Raw genomic sequence first — 18,750 nt, forward strand, 5'->3', positions numbered from 1 at the left:
TCTGTGTCTATCAGCTGTTTGAACTCATTCTGATGGCACCCATTCACTACAGAGAATCCATTCGTCTCTATTGGCCCCTTACAGTCTTCTCAGTAGAATGTAAAAATGTTCAATAAAATGTAAGACTGTTAAGTTGCAAAACTGAACAACAGTATAAAATCCTTGTTTTGGAAGAAAGAAATTGTAAATAATGAACTGTCTTAAAATGACAATGTTTAAAACACAGGGTAGCTAGCCCCAATCTGACATTCATGATAAATACTCTTGTGAGAAAACCGTTCAACCTTATTGTTGGGTCTAAAATGAATGTCAGTGTGGTGTTATTGTGTGTTCAGCTATAGCATAAATATGATATTGGAATTTTTAGTTTTTAATTGATTTCTGTTTTAAACACACAAAGCCACTGCTAGAAAAACACTTTTGTCTAACTGGGTTTTTCAGTTCTTAAACATTAGTTAGTGAAATATTACATAAAATATTGCATATAATGTGCAACCTGAGGCATATACATTTTTTTTTTAGTAATTTACTGTATTAGACTTATTATAAATACATTAAGAGTAGGACAATGAACAGATAAAATAACATGGAAATTCAGATGTCATGTTTATGAAATTTAAAATTCATGCTTATAGTGGCACCTAGTGGCCAAAGTTACCACATGCAAGCTGTTTGTTTTCTTTCTCATGCATTGCTTCTTGTGGACATTTTTTAGGGAAAAATAAACAAACAAGCAAACAAACAAATACATACATACATGTACAGGCACAAAGACATATTTCCTGCATTATTTATTGAGCATTATTTTTTTTGCTCCCAATCTGGGGTCTTCAGGGCTGTTGCCATCAGATAGCTCAAGGTCCTCGCCTGAGTATAGAGATAATAAATAAGTATTAAATCCTGTAAAGTTAAAAAATTATCACCATCATATTCAGAGATCCACAACCTTCAAGACTCAAATGTTACATTAATAGTGAGACTTGCAATTATTATATATATACACAGGACGGGCCACTGCAAACCAAAAAGATTCAAAACAAAACAGACATGAAAACTTACAAGTTGCAAGAACTGATTTTGAAACCTCACCTCAGTGAGGTTAAAACTGATGACATACTGTGCTGAGACATACAGTTTACTGTATAAGGAGATTTGTGCCCTTGCTTACCTGTGGATGGATCGAGTCCTGGGACAGAAAGCCAGACAGGATGTGCACAGGAGGCAAGAGACTTTTCTACAGGGCTTTCTACGGTCAGTTTTGGTACTATCAACTGCAAAAACATGATGCCAGAAACAAAATCAATGCTTCAATACAGGTATTAAACTGTAACATTCACTGTTAAACCAATAAAGATTTTTACCACCAAAGTGGGACCTGCGGGTGTTTCAAGATACCTCTGTTTTGCATGAGCAAGAAGTTAGATGTCTGGATGGTTGGAATTTGGCCAAAACAGGAAGAGCCACTACAAACCATATGGATTGAAGACAAAAAGGAAATGAATTGTTAGCACCAGTGCAACTCTAAATTCTGAGGAGGCATACAAAATAAACAAATCTATGAATATGCTATGATATCTAATAGAGTGATGTTAAAATTAAACGTTATAGTGCTGAGATATATGTAAGGAGATATGGATCACACTCACCTCTGGGTCGATCCAGACTCAGGAAAGAAGGGCCAGTAGGGGGCGCAGTGGAGCCTGTGGCCCTCTGTTGACAGTTTTTGGTAGGGTCTACTGCAAAAGCACAATGCTATTCTAAGAGGATTCGCTAAAAACACATTTCAGTATATAAACGATATAAATCTGATGGCCTATTTTAGAAAATACTTTTCAAGTTAAACTTTTAGACTAACAGCGTTAAAACCATCTTTAAACTATTAATTATCCCGACTAATATGTGAGAGGTGCGATTTGTTTATTCAAACACTGCAGAGTGTTCACTGTATAAATTAAATCTAGATTTTTATCACAGCTGTTTTGTTGTTTGATGATCATTAATGACAGCAGCAGTATTTATGAGCCGCTGTCCCTTTAAGACCTGATGCACGGATCCGATATAATGATGCACATCACATCCGATTTCTTTCTCAGCTGTTTTCATTTACTTAAGACATAACTGACTGCGTTTACCTGAATGATAGAAAGATAGATTTTGATATCTTTCTCATCAACTCAATTTTTAGAAGATGCTTACCTGAACTTTTTACTTTGATGCTGTTTGTTGGTATATTTGAGTAAAAGTAAAGACTTAAAAAGACAAAATCTTCAAAATGAGAATCTTCAGATTAAGCAAGACACTCAGTGAAAAAAAATAATTTCAATAAATTCCAAATCAAGGAAAATAAAACAATTGATTTAATTCCTGTTCGTGTTTTTTATTCTGTTATTATTCATATATGTAATTCTTAAATAATAATTATATATATATATATATATATAATTTAAAACTTATCGAAGCAAAAAAGGAGACAATTTAGGGTCATAAACTTGATTTCAATGGCAAGTACTAACATTTCATCAGTCAATACAAAACAGCTATTAAAAAGACGCTATAAAATCTTGTTCTGTCACAACAACAGAATATTACATCCTTTGGCCCTCAAGAAATGCTTCAGCTGACCCTTCTGACAAGCATCTTCATCTCAAATTAATGTATAGAAAATATCGTAAATAAATATAATCCCATCTATATATATTATGCCCACACATTTATGTGAATCAGTCATAAGCCCTTTGAGGTACACAGGTTGACATCCTTTTGAGAACAGCCATCAGTGACAAAATACAAGGTGTACATTATAATTAAGACTTGAAATGGACAGGTTTGGGGTTGGTATAACCGTTCTCTGCATGCTATAATGCAACAGATTGTATTCCACTCTTGAGCTACATTATGGCTGTGACACTCAATGCAAAAGCTAGTTTAATAACATTGATGCATTTGAAATATTCTCAGATGATATGTAGAAAGTCATGAATCTGGTGTAAGCAGCACCTCTAGTGTGATGGTGAATCTGTGCAAGTGACAAAGGAGGCAGTCAAAAATTGCAAAATTAGACTAATCTAAATAATTATGACTTATTTTCATCATCATCCTGCCTGCAGAAATGGTTTTGTCATTGCACAAAAACTTCATGACAGACACATGTTTTTGGTAGAGGAAAGGGCAACTCTCTCAAAAACGCCCCTTGACCAATCACTGCATGAAAGTGAGATGAATGCATTGGCTGCAAATGTGCACACACATACACAAATATTTAGTACTGGCACATGATGAAATTAACAGAGTATGTGACATTATGATAAAGGCCACCGTACATGCCTTCCACACACACATGCAAACATGTTCAAGTCAGATCATTGATTTCCCTGATGTTTCTGTATCTAAAACATGTTAAACTATGTTTTACTGGTCCATTCTCCCTCCTTTAAACACTGTTTTTTTTTTGGGTTTGGTCATAGGAGCCATGTGTTAAGGATGTCCTGAAGACTTCAAGCCACTTACACTTTAAGAATGCATTATATGATAAAATAAAAAAAAAATGCACAAAACTGAGAACCAGTGATCTGCAGTGAAAGAAAAACATTAAAATAAAATCTGATCCACATAAAGTGGCGTGAGAGAATCTTGTACACCTCTTTAATACCCAAAACCGATGCTTTTCAATTGTAGACAATTGAAAAGAATCTATTGCAGCTACCACGATATCAGAGAGACAGGAGCGTCACGCGTCATACCATCTCACTTTGTGCAGATCAATATAGTTCCAACTATGCAAGATAAGACCCCCTTAACCAGGGGAGGACTTGTGATCCCCCGTGAGGAGCTCAGATGGTACAGTCTAGGCTTCGTTGAAACATTTTCCATAGCACAGCCTGCATTCTCTGATCTGAGATCGGTGACAGGGAGCAACAGCCCTTCGTTCTGTGAAGGGGACCGTGGTCACGGCTGATCCCACTGTCAGGGGCTGCTCTCAGGGTCTTTCTGCAGAGAGCTGCAGGTCTCCTGGTTTTCCCTCATCAATGATGCGGCCTCATTGTTTGTCTCTGTGTCAGTCTCGCTTTGCTCCAGCACCAGCTGGATGGTAGTGCTTTCAGTCTCACCCTCGGCAAGCTCTCCTTCCTTAGCTAAACGGAACTTAATATTTAACTTCTCAGGTTTTTCTAAAAGGAAAGAAAGAATTTAGAAATAAAATAAAAAAACAGTAAAATGCTATACAAGTTTCTAAAAGCAATATATAAAATATAATGCCAGCAAAAAATAGATAAAAAAACTAGCACATTTGTCACTTACAAAAGTTTTTATGCTGACAGAAATGACTTTGCTGAATTCAACAAACTAAGAGAACAGAATTATTATATATTCAGTAGTTTTGGTCTAGTCAAATACCTTTTCCTAGTTGTTTCTCTTTGGGTAGCAGGAGGACGTCCACATTGTGATGTTCTTCCAGAGCGGCGGTGAGTGTAGCTCCCTCTTTGCTGAAGAGGAACGCCAGGGGAACTGTGATGTCATCGGTAGGCTCTCCATCTCCAACCATCTGGAAGAGTGGAGTGTCAGCACTGCTGCTGCCCTCTCTGTGATCTGTGTGGACATTCAAAACCGAAGGGTCCAGATTCTAAGACAATGCAGAGAAATCAAGTGCATAGTCTTCAAGTAATGTTACACTCAATCTCACCAATGAAGATGACTCCAGTGGCTCCTGCTTCCTGCAGGCGCCGAGCTTTAGCAGCAAACATGCAGTCTCCTCTCAATGCCAGTGCTATGTGTCCCTGCAGCTCTACTGCGTTTTCAATCGGGCCACATGCTGTATAGGGAACACTCTTCATAATGCTGCCTTTCACTTACAGAGAGACACAGAAGAGATAATAATTACTTGTGGTAAATATGTGACATACCAGCAGTGAAGTCAAGAAATGTTCCATAAGGTTGCTCACCCCATGCTGTTGTTTGGTAAGATCTGTTCCAAACTTTGCTGGACCAGCCGTGAAGACTGTTTGACCCAAAAACGGAGGGGAAATGAGCTGCACAATAAGTGGCACCACTTCCTCATGCTCAGGTGTATGGCTCACCTCAGCAACCAGTTTTAACTTGTACACACCCTTCTGAGAGTCCTATAGAAAAGAGAGAGATAGATGAATGAACTGACACATGAAAGAAGAGATAAATCACTGATATCCAACAGTTGGTCCCAGTGTTATTTTTAACTAAAACTTTTATTATTTTATTTAACTTTTATTATTAAACTATAATTATTTTTATTATTATTTCATTTGAAATACAGCTGAAATAAAAATAAAAACTAAACATTTAAAAAGTTTGTTGAATATTAAAAATAACTAAAACAAAAACAAATTAAAGCTCAATGAAAAAAAAATTACTAAAACAAAAAATTCAAACTATTAATAAATGTTACATTAGTATATAAATAATACTAAAATAACTGGTTGGTCCACTGAACTGGACTAAAACAAAAATAATTTAAAGCTAACTAGAAAAGAAAAAAAACATTAACAAAATTACTAAAAATAAAATGGAAATAAAAACAGATAATATACAAATAAAAGCTAATTCAAAATATTAATAAATAATAGAATAATGTATAAATAATATTAAAACAACTGACTGGTCCACTGAACTAAAATAAAATAAGTTTTAGTTGAAGTACTACAATTATTATAACTACAACCAAAATAAATATACGGTAAAGGTAAATATAAATATAAAAACACATTTAATAAAACAAACAAAAAATGGAAAGGCTACACTTTTATTTTAAGGTGTCCTGTTATTATGAAATTATACAATTAAGTAGTGTGTAATATTAATTAATAACATGTATTTGTATGGTTAGAGATAGGATGGTAGAGATAGGCTTTGGTTAAGGGTTTGTTACATGTAATTATGCATAAAAATTCCATTATTTCTATAATAATAGGTACATGCAATTTGTAACAAGGACAACATAAGTGTTCCCAAACTTAAAATATAAAAAGAACATCTCATTTAAAGTAATAAGTACAAGAACAGTATATAAATACTACTAAAATAACACTGGTTGGTCCAATGAAAGGAATCATTCTTGATGATTCACCTGAAATGCTGAGCCTTGGCTGGCAGAGACCAGCTCAGTAAGGGGTGTCAGAGAGATGCCCATGCTTTTCAGAAACTCGACTGGCTCCAGGCCCGTGTCATGAAGAGGCAGTTCAATCCCCCTGTGTTATATATAAAAAAAAAAAGTTAGGCTTTCTTTTTTGTTATAGATGCTGCTCTATGATATACCTGTAACATATGACCCACCTGACAGATGAGGCCTGCTGGGCTCTTCCCACACCGGTGAGGTATTTATAGCTGTCCCTGATTGTCTTGGCAAAGGTGGGGTTGTTAGGGAACAGGGTTTGAGCACTGGGGCATGAGTATGAAAATAAATCGTCTTCATGAGCTTGAGGTTCCTGAAAGATATACAACAATGTTGAAACCCATTAACTATGTTTCCAGCCACATATTTGTAAGCTAATTTTGGGATATCGCATAAGTGACAATTCTGTTCTGAGTTTTTCTGTTTTACGCAATATTCCATTTTTGGATCAGGTCCCATACTACATGGAACATCATTTTGGAGTCCCGTTGGAGAATAAGGTGATCTCTTACTGTGTTGTTGGTATGGCAGGGGGGTTGGGTTGTAGATAGAGATACTGGGAGCAGATGAGCCTCAGTAGTGAAAATATAATCATCAATGTTTATAGGCAACTGGCTCTTCTCTGAGAAAAGCAGGTAGAGGTACTTAAACATCTCAGCCAGGAAGAAGGAATCCATCCTTAAAAATAAGCAAACATAAAAATTATTTTTACTACTACAGCATTTCAAATTTAATCTAGATATACTAGATTACTAATAGGACTCTCACCTGTCCTCATGCGTTCCCGTCCTCACATCCTGTACGGCGGCGAAGCCACAAGGGACCCGAGCGTGAGTGTTCAGCTTCTCCACTATAGACTGGCCTACTTTCAAATAGTAAGGATCACCTGTGGCCTAGAAACGAGGCGAAAAATGTTATTTCAAAACAATGAAGACTATAACTAGTCTGACAAGACAGTACAAGTCAACTGTGACCCTGAGAACTGTTCACACGGACAGCGAATACATTTCTGTGCTGTTGGTTATTAGTAGGCGTTCATATTCAGCTGTATCAAGTGGTATACCTACTTTGTAAAGGAAATATGTGCTTTCAGCAAACTCCGGTCTCAACGGGTGCTGGCCCCAGTGAACTCTGAACTCGGTGGTGAAGGCCTGTTAGACAAAATAAATTTTAGGCAAAGACTTTTGGAGAATTACTACTGAAAAATTTGTATATTAGGCTGTGATCCTTGTAGATTGAAGATGTTTGGGTTTAAGGTGACTTATGCAAATGTAGCCCATTAATTACCTCAGGGAGGAAATTGTGCTGTTTAGTCACTTGGTACAGCATCTCATGCGTCTCTATGGCAGGTTTCAAGTCTCCTCTCAGAACCTGAAAGATATTTAGGTATATTTATTCATTTGTGACCTTGGACCACAAAACCATCTAAATTGGCACATCTCACTTATATGTTATGAACAGTTTTATTTTAATATTATTTATATACTATTGTAGTATTTATTAATGTTTTGAATAAGATTTTATTTTAATATTTTCAAAATTCATTTTCATTTTAGTTTATGTTTTAGTAATTTTATTATGTGTTATTTTAATTCCAGTTGAGTAATTTCAGTACTTCCACTTAAATTTATTTCATTTTCAGAAAATGGTTTTAGTTAACAGTAACAACAATGGTTGTGACCTATCATTATTTTGTTACACATATTTTCATCTTGTTGTCTTAACTAAAAGAAGGAAAACAAACATTTGGCTTTCTAGCTTTCGATTTGGCTTTTCCCGTTTTTGTATACTTGAATACATCACAGAAAACTAAAAAGGTGGCTACCGTACTTGCATTCAGTTTCAACAATGCTGTAATTGTCAAAAAAGTAGTAGCCAACTGTCCAAGAAAGTCAATTTTTATTCAAGAATCATTAATTCTTAAAAACAGAGGATGAAGAAGTGAACCTGTAGCCCAGGGAAGAAGGCAAGCAAGGAATCCATCCAGCTTCGCACGTTTACGGTGGGGTTGTGCATGTGCACGTTGAGCAGCAGAGGAGGCTGGCTGATGTACTTCATAATGGCACTATAGTGCTGTCACAACAGACAAAGTCACATGGGCAGATAATAGATGTAAAACAAGCTCTGTTTGACTAATAGAGGCTTGATTATTCCTGGAGAACAAAGAGCTCTTACTGTGTTGAATCTGTTAAGGTACACCTTGTCCCCAAGAAGAATATAAGCTTTCATCAAGTATTCATAATAAGAGTCGATTCCAGCGCCAACACCACTATCTGTCATGAGAAACAGAGAAGGTGCTGATATGAATACGGTCTCTGTAAGAGTCAAAGTGGGATTAGTTGTGGTAAAGTGGCTGTGTGGGACATTTGTTTTTACTGTGCAACTAGAAGTGTCAGTGCGAGGCCACACCTCTGCGAACCCAGTCTCCGTTGTGGATGTTGATCACAGTGCCGACAAGGTCACTTCCTCTTTGCCTTTTCTCCCAGAGGACATCCATAGCTTTCCTAGCATTTTCCTAGGTTGAACAACCTCTTAGCAAACACTTCTCACTGAGTCTGAGTCTTGATCTGTTATTAGTGAGAAAACATGCTGGATGTTTACCTCAAATATTGGGTCCCCAGACAGTCGGCTGAGAGCTGCAAACTCCAGAATCATGGTGCCTGCACAAGCAGTGCAAGTATCCGACTCCGTTCCTGTCCTAGAAAGGGGGCTGACGACCCCATAGCGCAAATTTACCTGAAGAGGAAAATTAAAATGCTTTAAATATGAATGAAAACATTTAAAAGAAATGTTTGATCAAGATTTAAAACAATGTGGAATCATTCTCATGTAGCTTTTGCATTTCAACAACATTTTTTGATAAAATAAAAAAGGCAAAAAGTGACCCCAAAGATATCCCATAAAATGAATCAAGTATCAGTCAATAGTGGTGCAGTTACCCGAGGATAAGGAAGGCCACTGGTGGTGTTAAAGGCAGGCAGGAGGCGGAAGCCCAGTTCTTTGGCCATGTGTAGCAGTTCATCTCTGTACCACTGCATTCTCTCTCCACGCTGCTTTAGAACATCTGCCATGACGTGGGCACCCAACAAGCCACTGGAAGAAAAGAGAGAAGATTCCTCAATAATGCATTTCATGGAGGAAGTCTATAAAAACAGTGAACTTAGAGAATAAGGCCTGTAAATCTAATTATGTCAAAAACCTGCTTTAAAATCTACTGTATTCCTGCTCAGTTTTTTACCCAGTAAACACATCCAAAGCTAAAGAAAGATCAGGATTCGTACCCCAGCACACGGATATTGGTCTCAAAGACAGAGACAACGATGTCATTATCAAATTTGACGTCTCTCACGGTCTTCTTCACAGCCTCCTCAAATTCATCCAGTTTGTTTAACAACTGCTCAAAACACATGAAACAACAGTTAGTATTGATTTGAATAAGCTTGCTTAACATGTCTGGCTGATTAAATAAACATCATTAATGTTTGTGATCAACTTAATATTATTTCCATCAAATCTTAAAAGGTTTAACTCACCACAAGAGTATCTAAAGTGTCTATTAACGTTAAAGAGAACCTGTAAAGAGAGAAAGAGAGGTTGCCATTAATATCCCAAAGAATCAACACAGAAATCTTTACTAAAAAACTGATCGAAGACATTACTTTATATTTTATCGGTATTTAATGTTCTACTGTTAGTGTTATCTGTATGCACCAAGGGTCTGAGAGTAACGCAATTTCAATTCTCTGTAGGTATGTACTGTACATGTGGAAGAATTGACAATAAAGCAGACTTGACTTGACTTGACATATATTATGTAAACAAAAACTTTTATTTTGGATGCGATTAATCACGACAGCACAATTTTATACAGAATCATTATGAGCTTGACTCACTTTCCCAGAGAGTCATCAATGTCCCCTCGATTGGGTTCCAGCCCTCTTACCCTTCCTCTACAGCTGAGGGGCATCAACTCATCTGCTGGGTAGGCATAGTCCTAAAAGAGAACAGAAGGAGAAACAATGCATCTCAAATAGTCTTAATAACAGATGCATTCATTTTCACTATTTCACACTTTAGAAATACTTTGGTACAACAATTACTTTGAATGCCAGTCATTTAGGTCCTATAAATACAAATGTTTCAGAAAGCCAATGTTATTGTTAGTGAACACTAATTCAGAATTATTTCTGAATTATAAACAGTAAATTCTGGGTATTTACTCACCATGTAACTGTTATAGGCATGATCAAACATCTCTAGAATTTGGTCCCTAAAAAATATAAAATAAATAAGAATATGCAGCATTTACTCTTTCATATCACTAGAAAAAAGCAATGGAAATGTCCACGTAAACTCAATTCAACTGCAATAGTAACTGTTGCAGAAGTCACCAATAAAGCTACCTTTTATTGTATACCTTCCACATGCACATTAGAACAAAATTACATAATCTCACTGCTATAAGCAGTCTGTGGATATATAGATGTATGTGCATATGCAGTTTAATTTTCATTTTTGGGTCAGGAAGGATTCTTTTTTTTAAGTAAACAATTTAACATTTACATTTTTACAGATTTCTATTTTTTTTTTTAAATGCTGTTCTTTCAACTTTCTATTCATAAAAGAATTCTGAAAAAATTTAGACCTATCACAGTTTCCACAAAAATATTAAGTGGTTATTTTTCATACTGTGACTATAAAAAACATTTATATTAAAATTAATCTTTTTAAAGTTTATTTTTTGATTATCAAATACAGTCTACATTATTTTGGACAACTGAAATTAGAATTGTGTGTGCTTACGATGCTTTTTTTTCTCGACATGTTAACTTAAGTGAATAATCGACAATTATGATTTTTGTCATAATCATGCAGCCCTATTAAACAGCCCAACTGTTTTCAACATTGATAAATAATAATGTTTCTTAAACACCAAATCAGCTTATTAGAACTATTTCTGAAGGACCATGTGGCACTGCAGAGTAAAGTACTAATGGTTAGAACTATTTCTGAAGGACCATGTGGCATTATAACTTTAAAGAAATAGAAAAAGTACTAATGGAATAGATGTAATATTTCACAATACCACTGTATTACTGTATTTTTGAGCAAATAAAAAGCCTTAAACAGACTTCTTTCAAAAACATCACAAAAAAAAATCTTTAAAAGACTTCTTTTATTTCAAAAACATCACAAAAAAAAATAAAACATCTAACTGACCATATATATAGATATATATATATATATATATATATATATATATATATATATATATATATATATATATATATATATATATATATATATATACACACAGTATATAATATATATATATATATATATATATATATTATATATATATATATATATATATATATATATATCTATCTATCTATATATGGTGGACCCAAATACCAAACATATCAAATGTCTGCTACTGTATGTCCACACCCTGACGCTGTGTAAAGGTATTACCTCTTAGTTAAAGACAGACCACACCTCTGTGGTTTAAAAAAGGAATTAGCATGACAGCAAACTAAATCATTAAGTTAAAACGAGTCATTGTTTTCCTCAACATTGTGGTCTGAAGCAACCCTCTCCTGGTATACAAGACTCAACAACTGAAGCAGTGAGGTCATGTATGGATTTACAGTCCAAAAACACATAATTGGTATACTAACATAATTAATATCAGACAAAACCAAAATGACATGGAATTAAAGTGCATGGACAATGTTTACCATTACATAAAGCATTACAGTCTGTCATCATCGTCTAGGCATCTCTTTGAGTATAAGGCAACAGCAATGTTTGTCTAGTCAAACACTGTCACCAAATATAAACATAATATACATTCTAAAATGTACCCAAGACAACAGTAAACATCTTGTTTGACAACACCAGTTAACATAATCACGCGACCTACCATCAATCATCAAGATAAGCATGCCAAATCACATCAGTCAAGACCATGCCAGTGTCTACTAGAGTTAAACTCACCTGATTTTGGACTTTTCCTCTGCAGTCATTGCCTGTCCATCTTGACCAGTGACTCCAATCACAAGGCAAGAGAATAACACAGCTGCCAGAGCCATGACAAACCCACCACAACTATTTGTTTCTTTTCTGATCCAGTTTCCCCCCATTTAAAGAGGTATTTTTTTCAAAACGTGCTCTTTTAGCCCCTTTAAAATAGAACTAACCCTTTATGTACAACAACAACAACAGGCCTGTCAATATTTAATCACTTCTTATCTTATCCTATGTAGTTCGTTGACATTAGTTGATTTTATTTTCCTACCTTAACGGTCGTATTTAATAATCTATCAGAAAAACTGAAAACAAGCGACTATGTATTTTGGATAAAAGCTTCTGACAATTTCTTTCCTTACAACACTGCCTCTATTTGTCGAGCTAACGACGGCTAACGTTAACTAGCAAACTTGCCCACGAATGTATTTCCCAGCACTAACATGACTTTTGATCTCGTTAGACCCTCTTGAAATTTCTGGACATGTATCCTTTCGAACTGACTGCGTCCAGCTCCTGATAATCTCCATCCTTTCTAGATTTAGCCCCTCATTCCGCGGAGCTCGGTTTAGCCGACTGACCAGCCTCATCCGGGCGCGAGATGATGACATCATCATCACCAAGAGCCGTCGAGCACAGAATTCATTAAGGCTTTACTTATTTATCGCTTTATTCGTTTAGTATTGTTGTATTATACCAGAGTTGTATTTAAAAACAACAGCTATATCTCTGAATTGGTTATAAAGCATTATTTACCTTCTATGGTTTTTTTACTTTGTATGACAACAAACCCGTTGTATTTGTAAACATCATATTTAACGTCTTCACACACGTTAAATTGCATTTATGAAGTAATTTAGATTGGTATACAGTTCTAATCGAGTTTTTGTTCATTTCCGCATCGGAAGTCGGAGTTCTTCTACCATAATATATTTCGTTTCGTATAATTTAAATGAATCGTGGTGTTGTGGCGGTCTTTTTGTTTGGGCTGAGCGCTTCTCAGCTGTTCGGCTGTACGGGCGCAGAAGAATGTGGCTAATTTGGCTATTGAGGTGCAGGGGTTAATAAAAGTTTTGTTTTTGTGGCAAGGCTCGTGTCATCTGCCTTAAATTGACCTGAACTCGTCTTTAGAAGATCGCACGCGAATTCATCATGAATGTAAGTTGTACTCTCTGTAATTTCATTGATTTCACGCATGTAAATTATACTAAGTTCAACACTACACTTCAAAATAACGTGTGGACTTGTTTAGGTAATAGCCTTTTTAATTTCATAGTTCTTGTATTTCTATGCTGTCATTTACATGTAAATAAATGCATCTGTAATCCAAGACCGTGTTAGTGGGTTAAAAAAAGGATGAAGTTGTTGCTGTTTTTACTACATGGACATTCATATTTAATTTTAATACACCAAGGGCGTGTTATGTTAATAGTGACTTAAAAAGATAATTCCTTCCAAACATGGAAATTACATTTAACCTCTATATTGGGAACTGACAGTCTTATTTAGCATTCATTTATATTGCATAGTTATTCCTTTAATAAAAGTGAAGATGACTAAGGCTGTCATTCTATCACATTTCACAGAGCAAATAAAAAATGTATTCATGTGAGAGCTTACACAGCTGCTCCGAGATAACGCTGGGAAGTTCTTGATAAGGGCACAAATGTATCAAAAGCCACTTGTCTCCATTTGGCTAACACAAAACTATCTCCAGAACAGAAGATATGCGGTGCAGGACACTGGAATTCTCCAGTGATTGGATGGAATTCCTAAATTTTGCTTCTGAAGACAGGACAGCAGATTTACTCATGATTATAGCAAGGCATGGAATTTTGTTGATCTGGAGCGTAACAGGGACCTCCTTGTCTTTTGTTCTTCGATCTGTACTTCCTGAAGCACACTTGTTAGTACAAGTTTAATGTGTCAGTCCTCAAGGTGCTGTTTCCTGTAATGTGACTGTCACATGTAAATGGTGAGGCTTCCTCTACCACCCTTTTATGATGTTTTTTAGCATTATCACTGCAGAAGTACTGAGAAAAGCCAAGACCACAAAGTCTGCAAAGATCTAGCTTTGATATATTGTGATATTTGATATACAGTTGCTAGGGTAATTTAAGCAAGTCAAGCAAAAAGTAAAACTTGATGGCATTGAACTATTGCGATGTGGATAACAGTAGTTAATCATACGTCCAGGATTGAACTTCATGGACTGGCAGGATTGTATTACCTGTTTTCACCAGGTAATGGAAGCATCATTAATAGACTCTTCCCATCATTAATAGACTCTTCCCATCGTTTATAGACTCTTCCCATCAACCCTCAACGGAAACATGTCACTGATTACAAGCCTGCTTATTATGTTCTTTTGTTCTGTCTTTTGCAGATGCACTTTGAAGGGTCCAGCAGTGTCAAGCTGTTGTTTGACTTCTGGGATGTGCATGGGCCTGCAGGTACATGGGATTTACAAACAAGACCGAACATGATCATATAATATGCATGCATGATTTATACCAAACCATCTTGATTTCTTTTATCAGTTAGATGCTAAATGTTGTTTAACTTGCTTTTTTGCACACGTTACTTCACATTAAAGTGATAGTTCTTGCACAAGTTACAGTTATCTCATCAATTACTGCAGTGTTATTTTTCATTTTTATTTTTTTTTACATTTTAATTTACTTCAATTTAAATTATTATATTATATATACATACACATACCGCCTTCAATTGACGTTACAGGTGCATCTCAAAACATTTGAATATCATATTGGTAACATTATTTCAAAAAGTGAAACTTTCATATATTCTAGATACGTTACATGTAAAGTAAAACATTTCAAAAGGTTTTTTTATTTTTTTATTTTGATGATTAGAGCTTATAGCTCATGAAAGTCAAAAATCCAGTATCTCAAAATATTGGAATATTTACATTAAATGACAATCCCTACAGTATAAATTCCGGGTATCTCTTGTTCTTTGAAACCACACTAATGGGAAAGACTGCTGACTTGGCAATGGTCCAGAAGCCAATCATTGACACCCTCCACAAAGAGAGTAAGTCACAGAAGGTCATTACTGAAAGGGGTGGCTGTTCACAGAGTGCTGTATCAAAGCATATTAAATGCAAAGTTGACTGGAAGGAAGAAATTGGGTAGGGAAAGGTGCACAAGCAACAGGGATGACCGCAAGCTTGAGAATACTAAATACTCAAGATGTCTGCTGGTGTTGGTCCATTGTGTTGTATCAAGTCCAAAGTCAATGCACAAACAAAAAATAAAACATTAAAATGACAAAAACACAACAAAATTACTAACAATTTAACTAAAATGAAAATGAAAAATTATTAAAATGAAAACGAATTCAAAATAGTAATTCAAATAATTCAAACTATAATAGTATATTAAAACAACACTATTCCACACCTAACTTTCTTCTGTGTTCTTTGAAAACAGAATATTTGGTTGTTGCACTTCACTTGCAATTGCTTTGCAAGTTTGCAAATGGGTGCAAAAGCATCATAAAGTGACACTACTCTTCTAAATCTCAAAAAAAAAAAAAATCACAATACAACAACACTCTTGCTCTTTTGATAGTGTTTAAACATCAGGTACACAATCTAAACACTGAATTGCATTTTCAAGATGCACTTTGACTGGTGGTGTGGCATAGTGGTAAATGATTTGGGGTAGAAGACAAAAATGTGTAGATTCAAAGCCTGCTAAATGTTAAGTCTTCACATAAAACGTCACTGTTATCTTGACCAGACAATGAAGAGCTTGAAATATACCAGAAAATTGGACCAGCTGTTTCACTGGTTTGACATCAGGCTGTTTGTTGTAGAAATGCCACAGCTTTATAGAGTATATTATTATATTGTAGTGTAAGGCTTGAATGTCCTGTAGTTGTGTGTGTATTCAGTCATACTGTGGAATTCACGTAAACAACAGCTTCCTGATTTTGTTTGTTCCCGGTTGGTTTCAGTTCATTGATAGGAGTCAGACAGATAATGATACTATATGTATATTGGGTTTAGTAAGGTTTTTAAAATGTTTCTGAAGTCTCTCATGCTCACTATTTGTTAGTAATATTGTGAAATATTATTACAATTAAAAAAAAAAAATCCAGAATTTTTTGAATATGAGGTATTAAAGAACAGTATTTATTTGAAACAGAACTATTTTGTAACATTATAAATAACTGACTTATTTAAAAATGTATCACCTGATTGTATTTTAGAATTTTTGTCTAGTATACATCTGAAATGTCTTTTATAACCTTTTGTTAATTGTATAACTTGTATAATTTTTTTTTCAGAGATTGCCATGAAAATAGCCTTGATGCTGGCATGGTGTTATAAAGTGAATAAATTATCAACTGATAATTTAACAACTGATTTGAGCTATATAAACCTGAAGGGCTTACATTTTAAATATTTTCATATTAACATTTTGATCTTCAAACCCTAGAGTTAAAAAACATTTTATACTTTTAAAAGTTAGATTAGCAATCTAAAGTGTGAAAAGCCTATGTCTTGATTTCTCTTTCTACAGGGATGGTGTTGTCGGTCTTCGTCGTTCTACTGCTCACCGTGTTCTACGAGCTTCTGAAAGTGTGGAAGGTCACTATTGGAAAACAGATGGGATCCTCCATTACGCATTCATCCGCTCCGGTGTCTTTCTCACCTGGAGCGTCCTGTTTCGCCCCTGTCATGAAGTGTCAAGAGGGAAGCTCTTCTCTGACCAACAGCCCCTCTGAGATCTCATTAGCTCCCACCGAGAATACGGCCATCACTGCTGACACCACCGCTGCTGCTAAGAAGAGGTAATGCTCACAAGACAACTGGGAAGTGTTTTGAACTGAAGAACTGTTATGACATCCAAATCGGTGGAATCAGGTGGAAAGATAATTAATGAGTTGATGATTATTTATACCTCATAGCTTAATGAATCTCTGCCCTCCAACAAATGTCTCTTTCCATCTTCAGCTGGCTTCTACACTGCCTCCAGACCGCCATACACCTCCTGCAGGTGACGCTGGGCTACATGCTAATGCTCTGTGTAATGTCCTACAACGTGTGGATCTTCCTGGGGGTCATCATTGGATCTGTATTGGGATACTTTCTGGCTTTTCCTCTACTGAATCACATTTGAGAAGACATGAGAGAACAAAAACATGTGGCGGCATCTCAAAGTGTTCATCTGAGTTGACTGCGGACTCTAGATCAAGAGCAAAATGAAGACTGAACAGGGATGATTCTCATTTTGAACTGTTTTTAAGGTTGTATTTTAAAGATCTTGCATGAAATCTTATTTAACTGAAATTTGGAGATAACCTATTGTAAAATTGGTTAAAAACCAACTTTCAAAAATGTTTAGATTTTAAACCTCATTGGAAACACAATATCTTTCAAGTGTTAAACGCATGTGATTTAACCTTTGAGGTTGTATGATGTGACTTCTTGTTCAAACAGTCAGCACTGTACTAAATGGAGATGTGCCTCATTGAAAGGTTTTTATACTTTCTACAACTACTGATGTAATTAATAAGCTAATTTTCTGTTACACAGATTAATCTTTAACTTCTCTTCTCTGAGATTTGCTTTACTGTAGCTGTTGGTTTTCTGTTATTTTGGGAAATCACACTAGTTTTAAACCTCATAGTAAACTTTCTACATGAGTCAAGATCAGGCGTTGTGTCATGTTGGAAATTACTGCTGAATAGCAGAACAAACAGGTTTAAAAAGAGAAATGCAAATCATGTGGCCTGAGTTAATGTTCGCCAGCAATACAGACGCATGGAAACTGACTGACTGAGAGCAGAAATTAGAAACTACGATCCTCACCACAATGATTCAAATGCACTATTAGTAATCTTCCTCCAGGCAATCTTTTTGTTTTACTCCATTGCTTAATTGTTTTAAAAATGAAATTGGTTTTATTGCAGAATATATTAAAGGTTTTGATTACAAGTCTACACCCTTGTCTACGGCCTTTGAATTTTAATAAGAAAAATACTAAGTTGCACCACAAATTTGGAGTTTTCATTTTAGCCAAAGGCTTTAACACACACACACACACAATTAATTTTTTTTTCCCCCTGACCACCAGCTATGGAGTTTTGTCCTCTGTAGATGATTTTTTTTTTGTGTGTGATTTCTCTTAGACCTTATATGTCACAGTTTTAAGTCAGGATGTCCTGTACAGAGCACATTCAGGGCTTTTCAGAGATACAAAATGATTGGATGTTTCACCATGACCTGGTCTGACATTGGCTGACATTAATTAAATGATCAAATTTAACACTGATATGGAAATATTATATTTTGTAATGATCGTTTATTGTCATAAATTAACGTCCGAAAAATGTTATGGGGTTTTAAATCAAAATGTCTTTCTGTTACAAAACAGGACATTGATTTCATACATGTCCGCTGTAGAGGACACCAGGACTTAAAGCATGTTTAGTGCACACAACAAACGAATAGGGAAAAATATTATACATCAATATTCCTATGAAATATTAGATAAGATATTAGATAAAGATTAGATTATTACTCCCATTATTGCACTTAGTTTTTC

The 18,750-nt window shown here is 35.4% G+C and overlaps 2 protein-coding genes across 3 annotated transcripts; one reads left to right on the forward strand and one right to left on the reverse strand.

The window, feature by feature from the left end:
• Positions 1-2,474: 2,474 nt before the first annotated feature.
• LOC109113219 (ER degradation-enhancing alpha-mannosidase-like protein 3) lies at positions 2,475-12,793 on the reverse strand. 2 transcript variants are annotated; one of them, XM_042748459.1, is made up of 20 exons: positions 12,140-12,793; positions 10,364-10,409; positions 10,033-10,133; positions 9,673-9,712; positions 9,421-9,533; positions 9,079-9,232; positions 8,741-8,875; positions 8,549-8,654; positions 8,315-8,454; positions 8,087-8,212; positions 7,427-7,510; positions 7,207-7,290; positions 6,908-7,032; positions 6,652-6,817; positions 6,301-6,452; positions 6,095-6,215; positions 4,938-5,114; positions 4,679-4,844; positions 4,393-4,584; positions 2,475-4,166 (listed from the first exon to the last, which is right to left on the reverse strand). In XM_042748459.1, exons 1-20 carry the CDS (start codon positions 12,283-12,285, stop codon positions 3,964-3,966), a joined length of 2,577 nt encoding a protein of 858 aa, XP_042604393.1. In that variant the 5' UTR covers positions 12,286-12,793; the 3' UTR covers positions 2,475-3,963. The 2 variants fall into 2 exon arrangements, with proteins under 2 accessions (XP_042604393.1, XP_042604394.1); XM_042748460.1 differs by having other exon boundaries at positions 8,315-8,412; positions 12,140-12,792.
• A 341-nt stretch (positions 12,794-13,134) lies between these two features.
• Positions 13,135-18,145, forward strand: LOC109113218 (probable low affinity copper uptake protein 2). Its single transcript, XM_019126007.2, has 4 exons — positions 13,135-13,327; positions 14,556-14,622; positions 16,723-16,993; positions 17,157-18,145. The coding sequence occupies exons 1-4, from the start codon at positions 13,322-13,324 to the stop codon at positions 17,320-17,322; spliced, it is 510 nt and encodes a 169-aa protein (XP_018981552.1). The 5' UTR covers positions 13,135-13,321; the 3' UTR covers positions 17,323-18,145.
• Positions 18,146-18,750: the final 605 nt, after the last annotated feature.

Source organism: Cyprinus carpio, chromosome B21 (assembly GCF_018340385.1).
Source record: "Cyprinus carpio isolate SPL01 chromosome B21, ASM1834038v1, whole genome shotgun sequence".
NCBI classification, from domain to species: Eukaryota; Metazoa; Chordata; class Actinopteri; order Cypriniformes; family Cyprinidae; genus Cyprinus; species Cyprinus carpio.

Excerpts from the sequence above, each read along its gene's own strand:
- LOC109113219 (XM_042748459.1), bottom strand. The coding sequence starts at position 12,285 with ATGGGGGGAAACTGGATCAGAAAAGAAACAAATAGTTGTGGTGGGTTT. Across the intron at positions 7,511-8,086 it reads CCTTCTTCCCTGGGCTACAG|GTTCTGAGAGGAGACTTGAA; the intron begins GTTCACTTCTTC and ends AATATCTTTCAG. Across the intron at positions 4,585-4,678 it reads CACTGGAGTCATCTTCATTG|ATCACAGAGAGGGCAGCAGC; the intron begins GTGAGATTGAGT and ends ATGTCCACACAG.
- LOC109113218 (XM_019126007.2), top strand. Across the intron at positions 14,623-16,722 it reads GGATGTGCATGGGCCTGCAG|GGATGGTGTTGTCGGTCTTC; the intron begins GTACATGGGATT and ends CTCTTTCTACAG. Across the intron at positions 16,994-17,156 it reads ACCGCTGCTGCTAAGAAGAG|CTGGCTTCTACACTGCCTCC; the intron begins GTAATGCTCACA and ends TTCCATCTTCAG.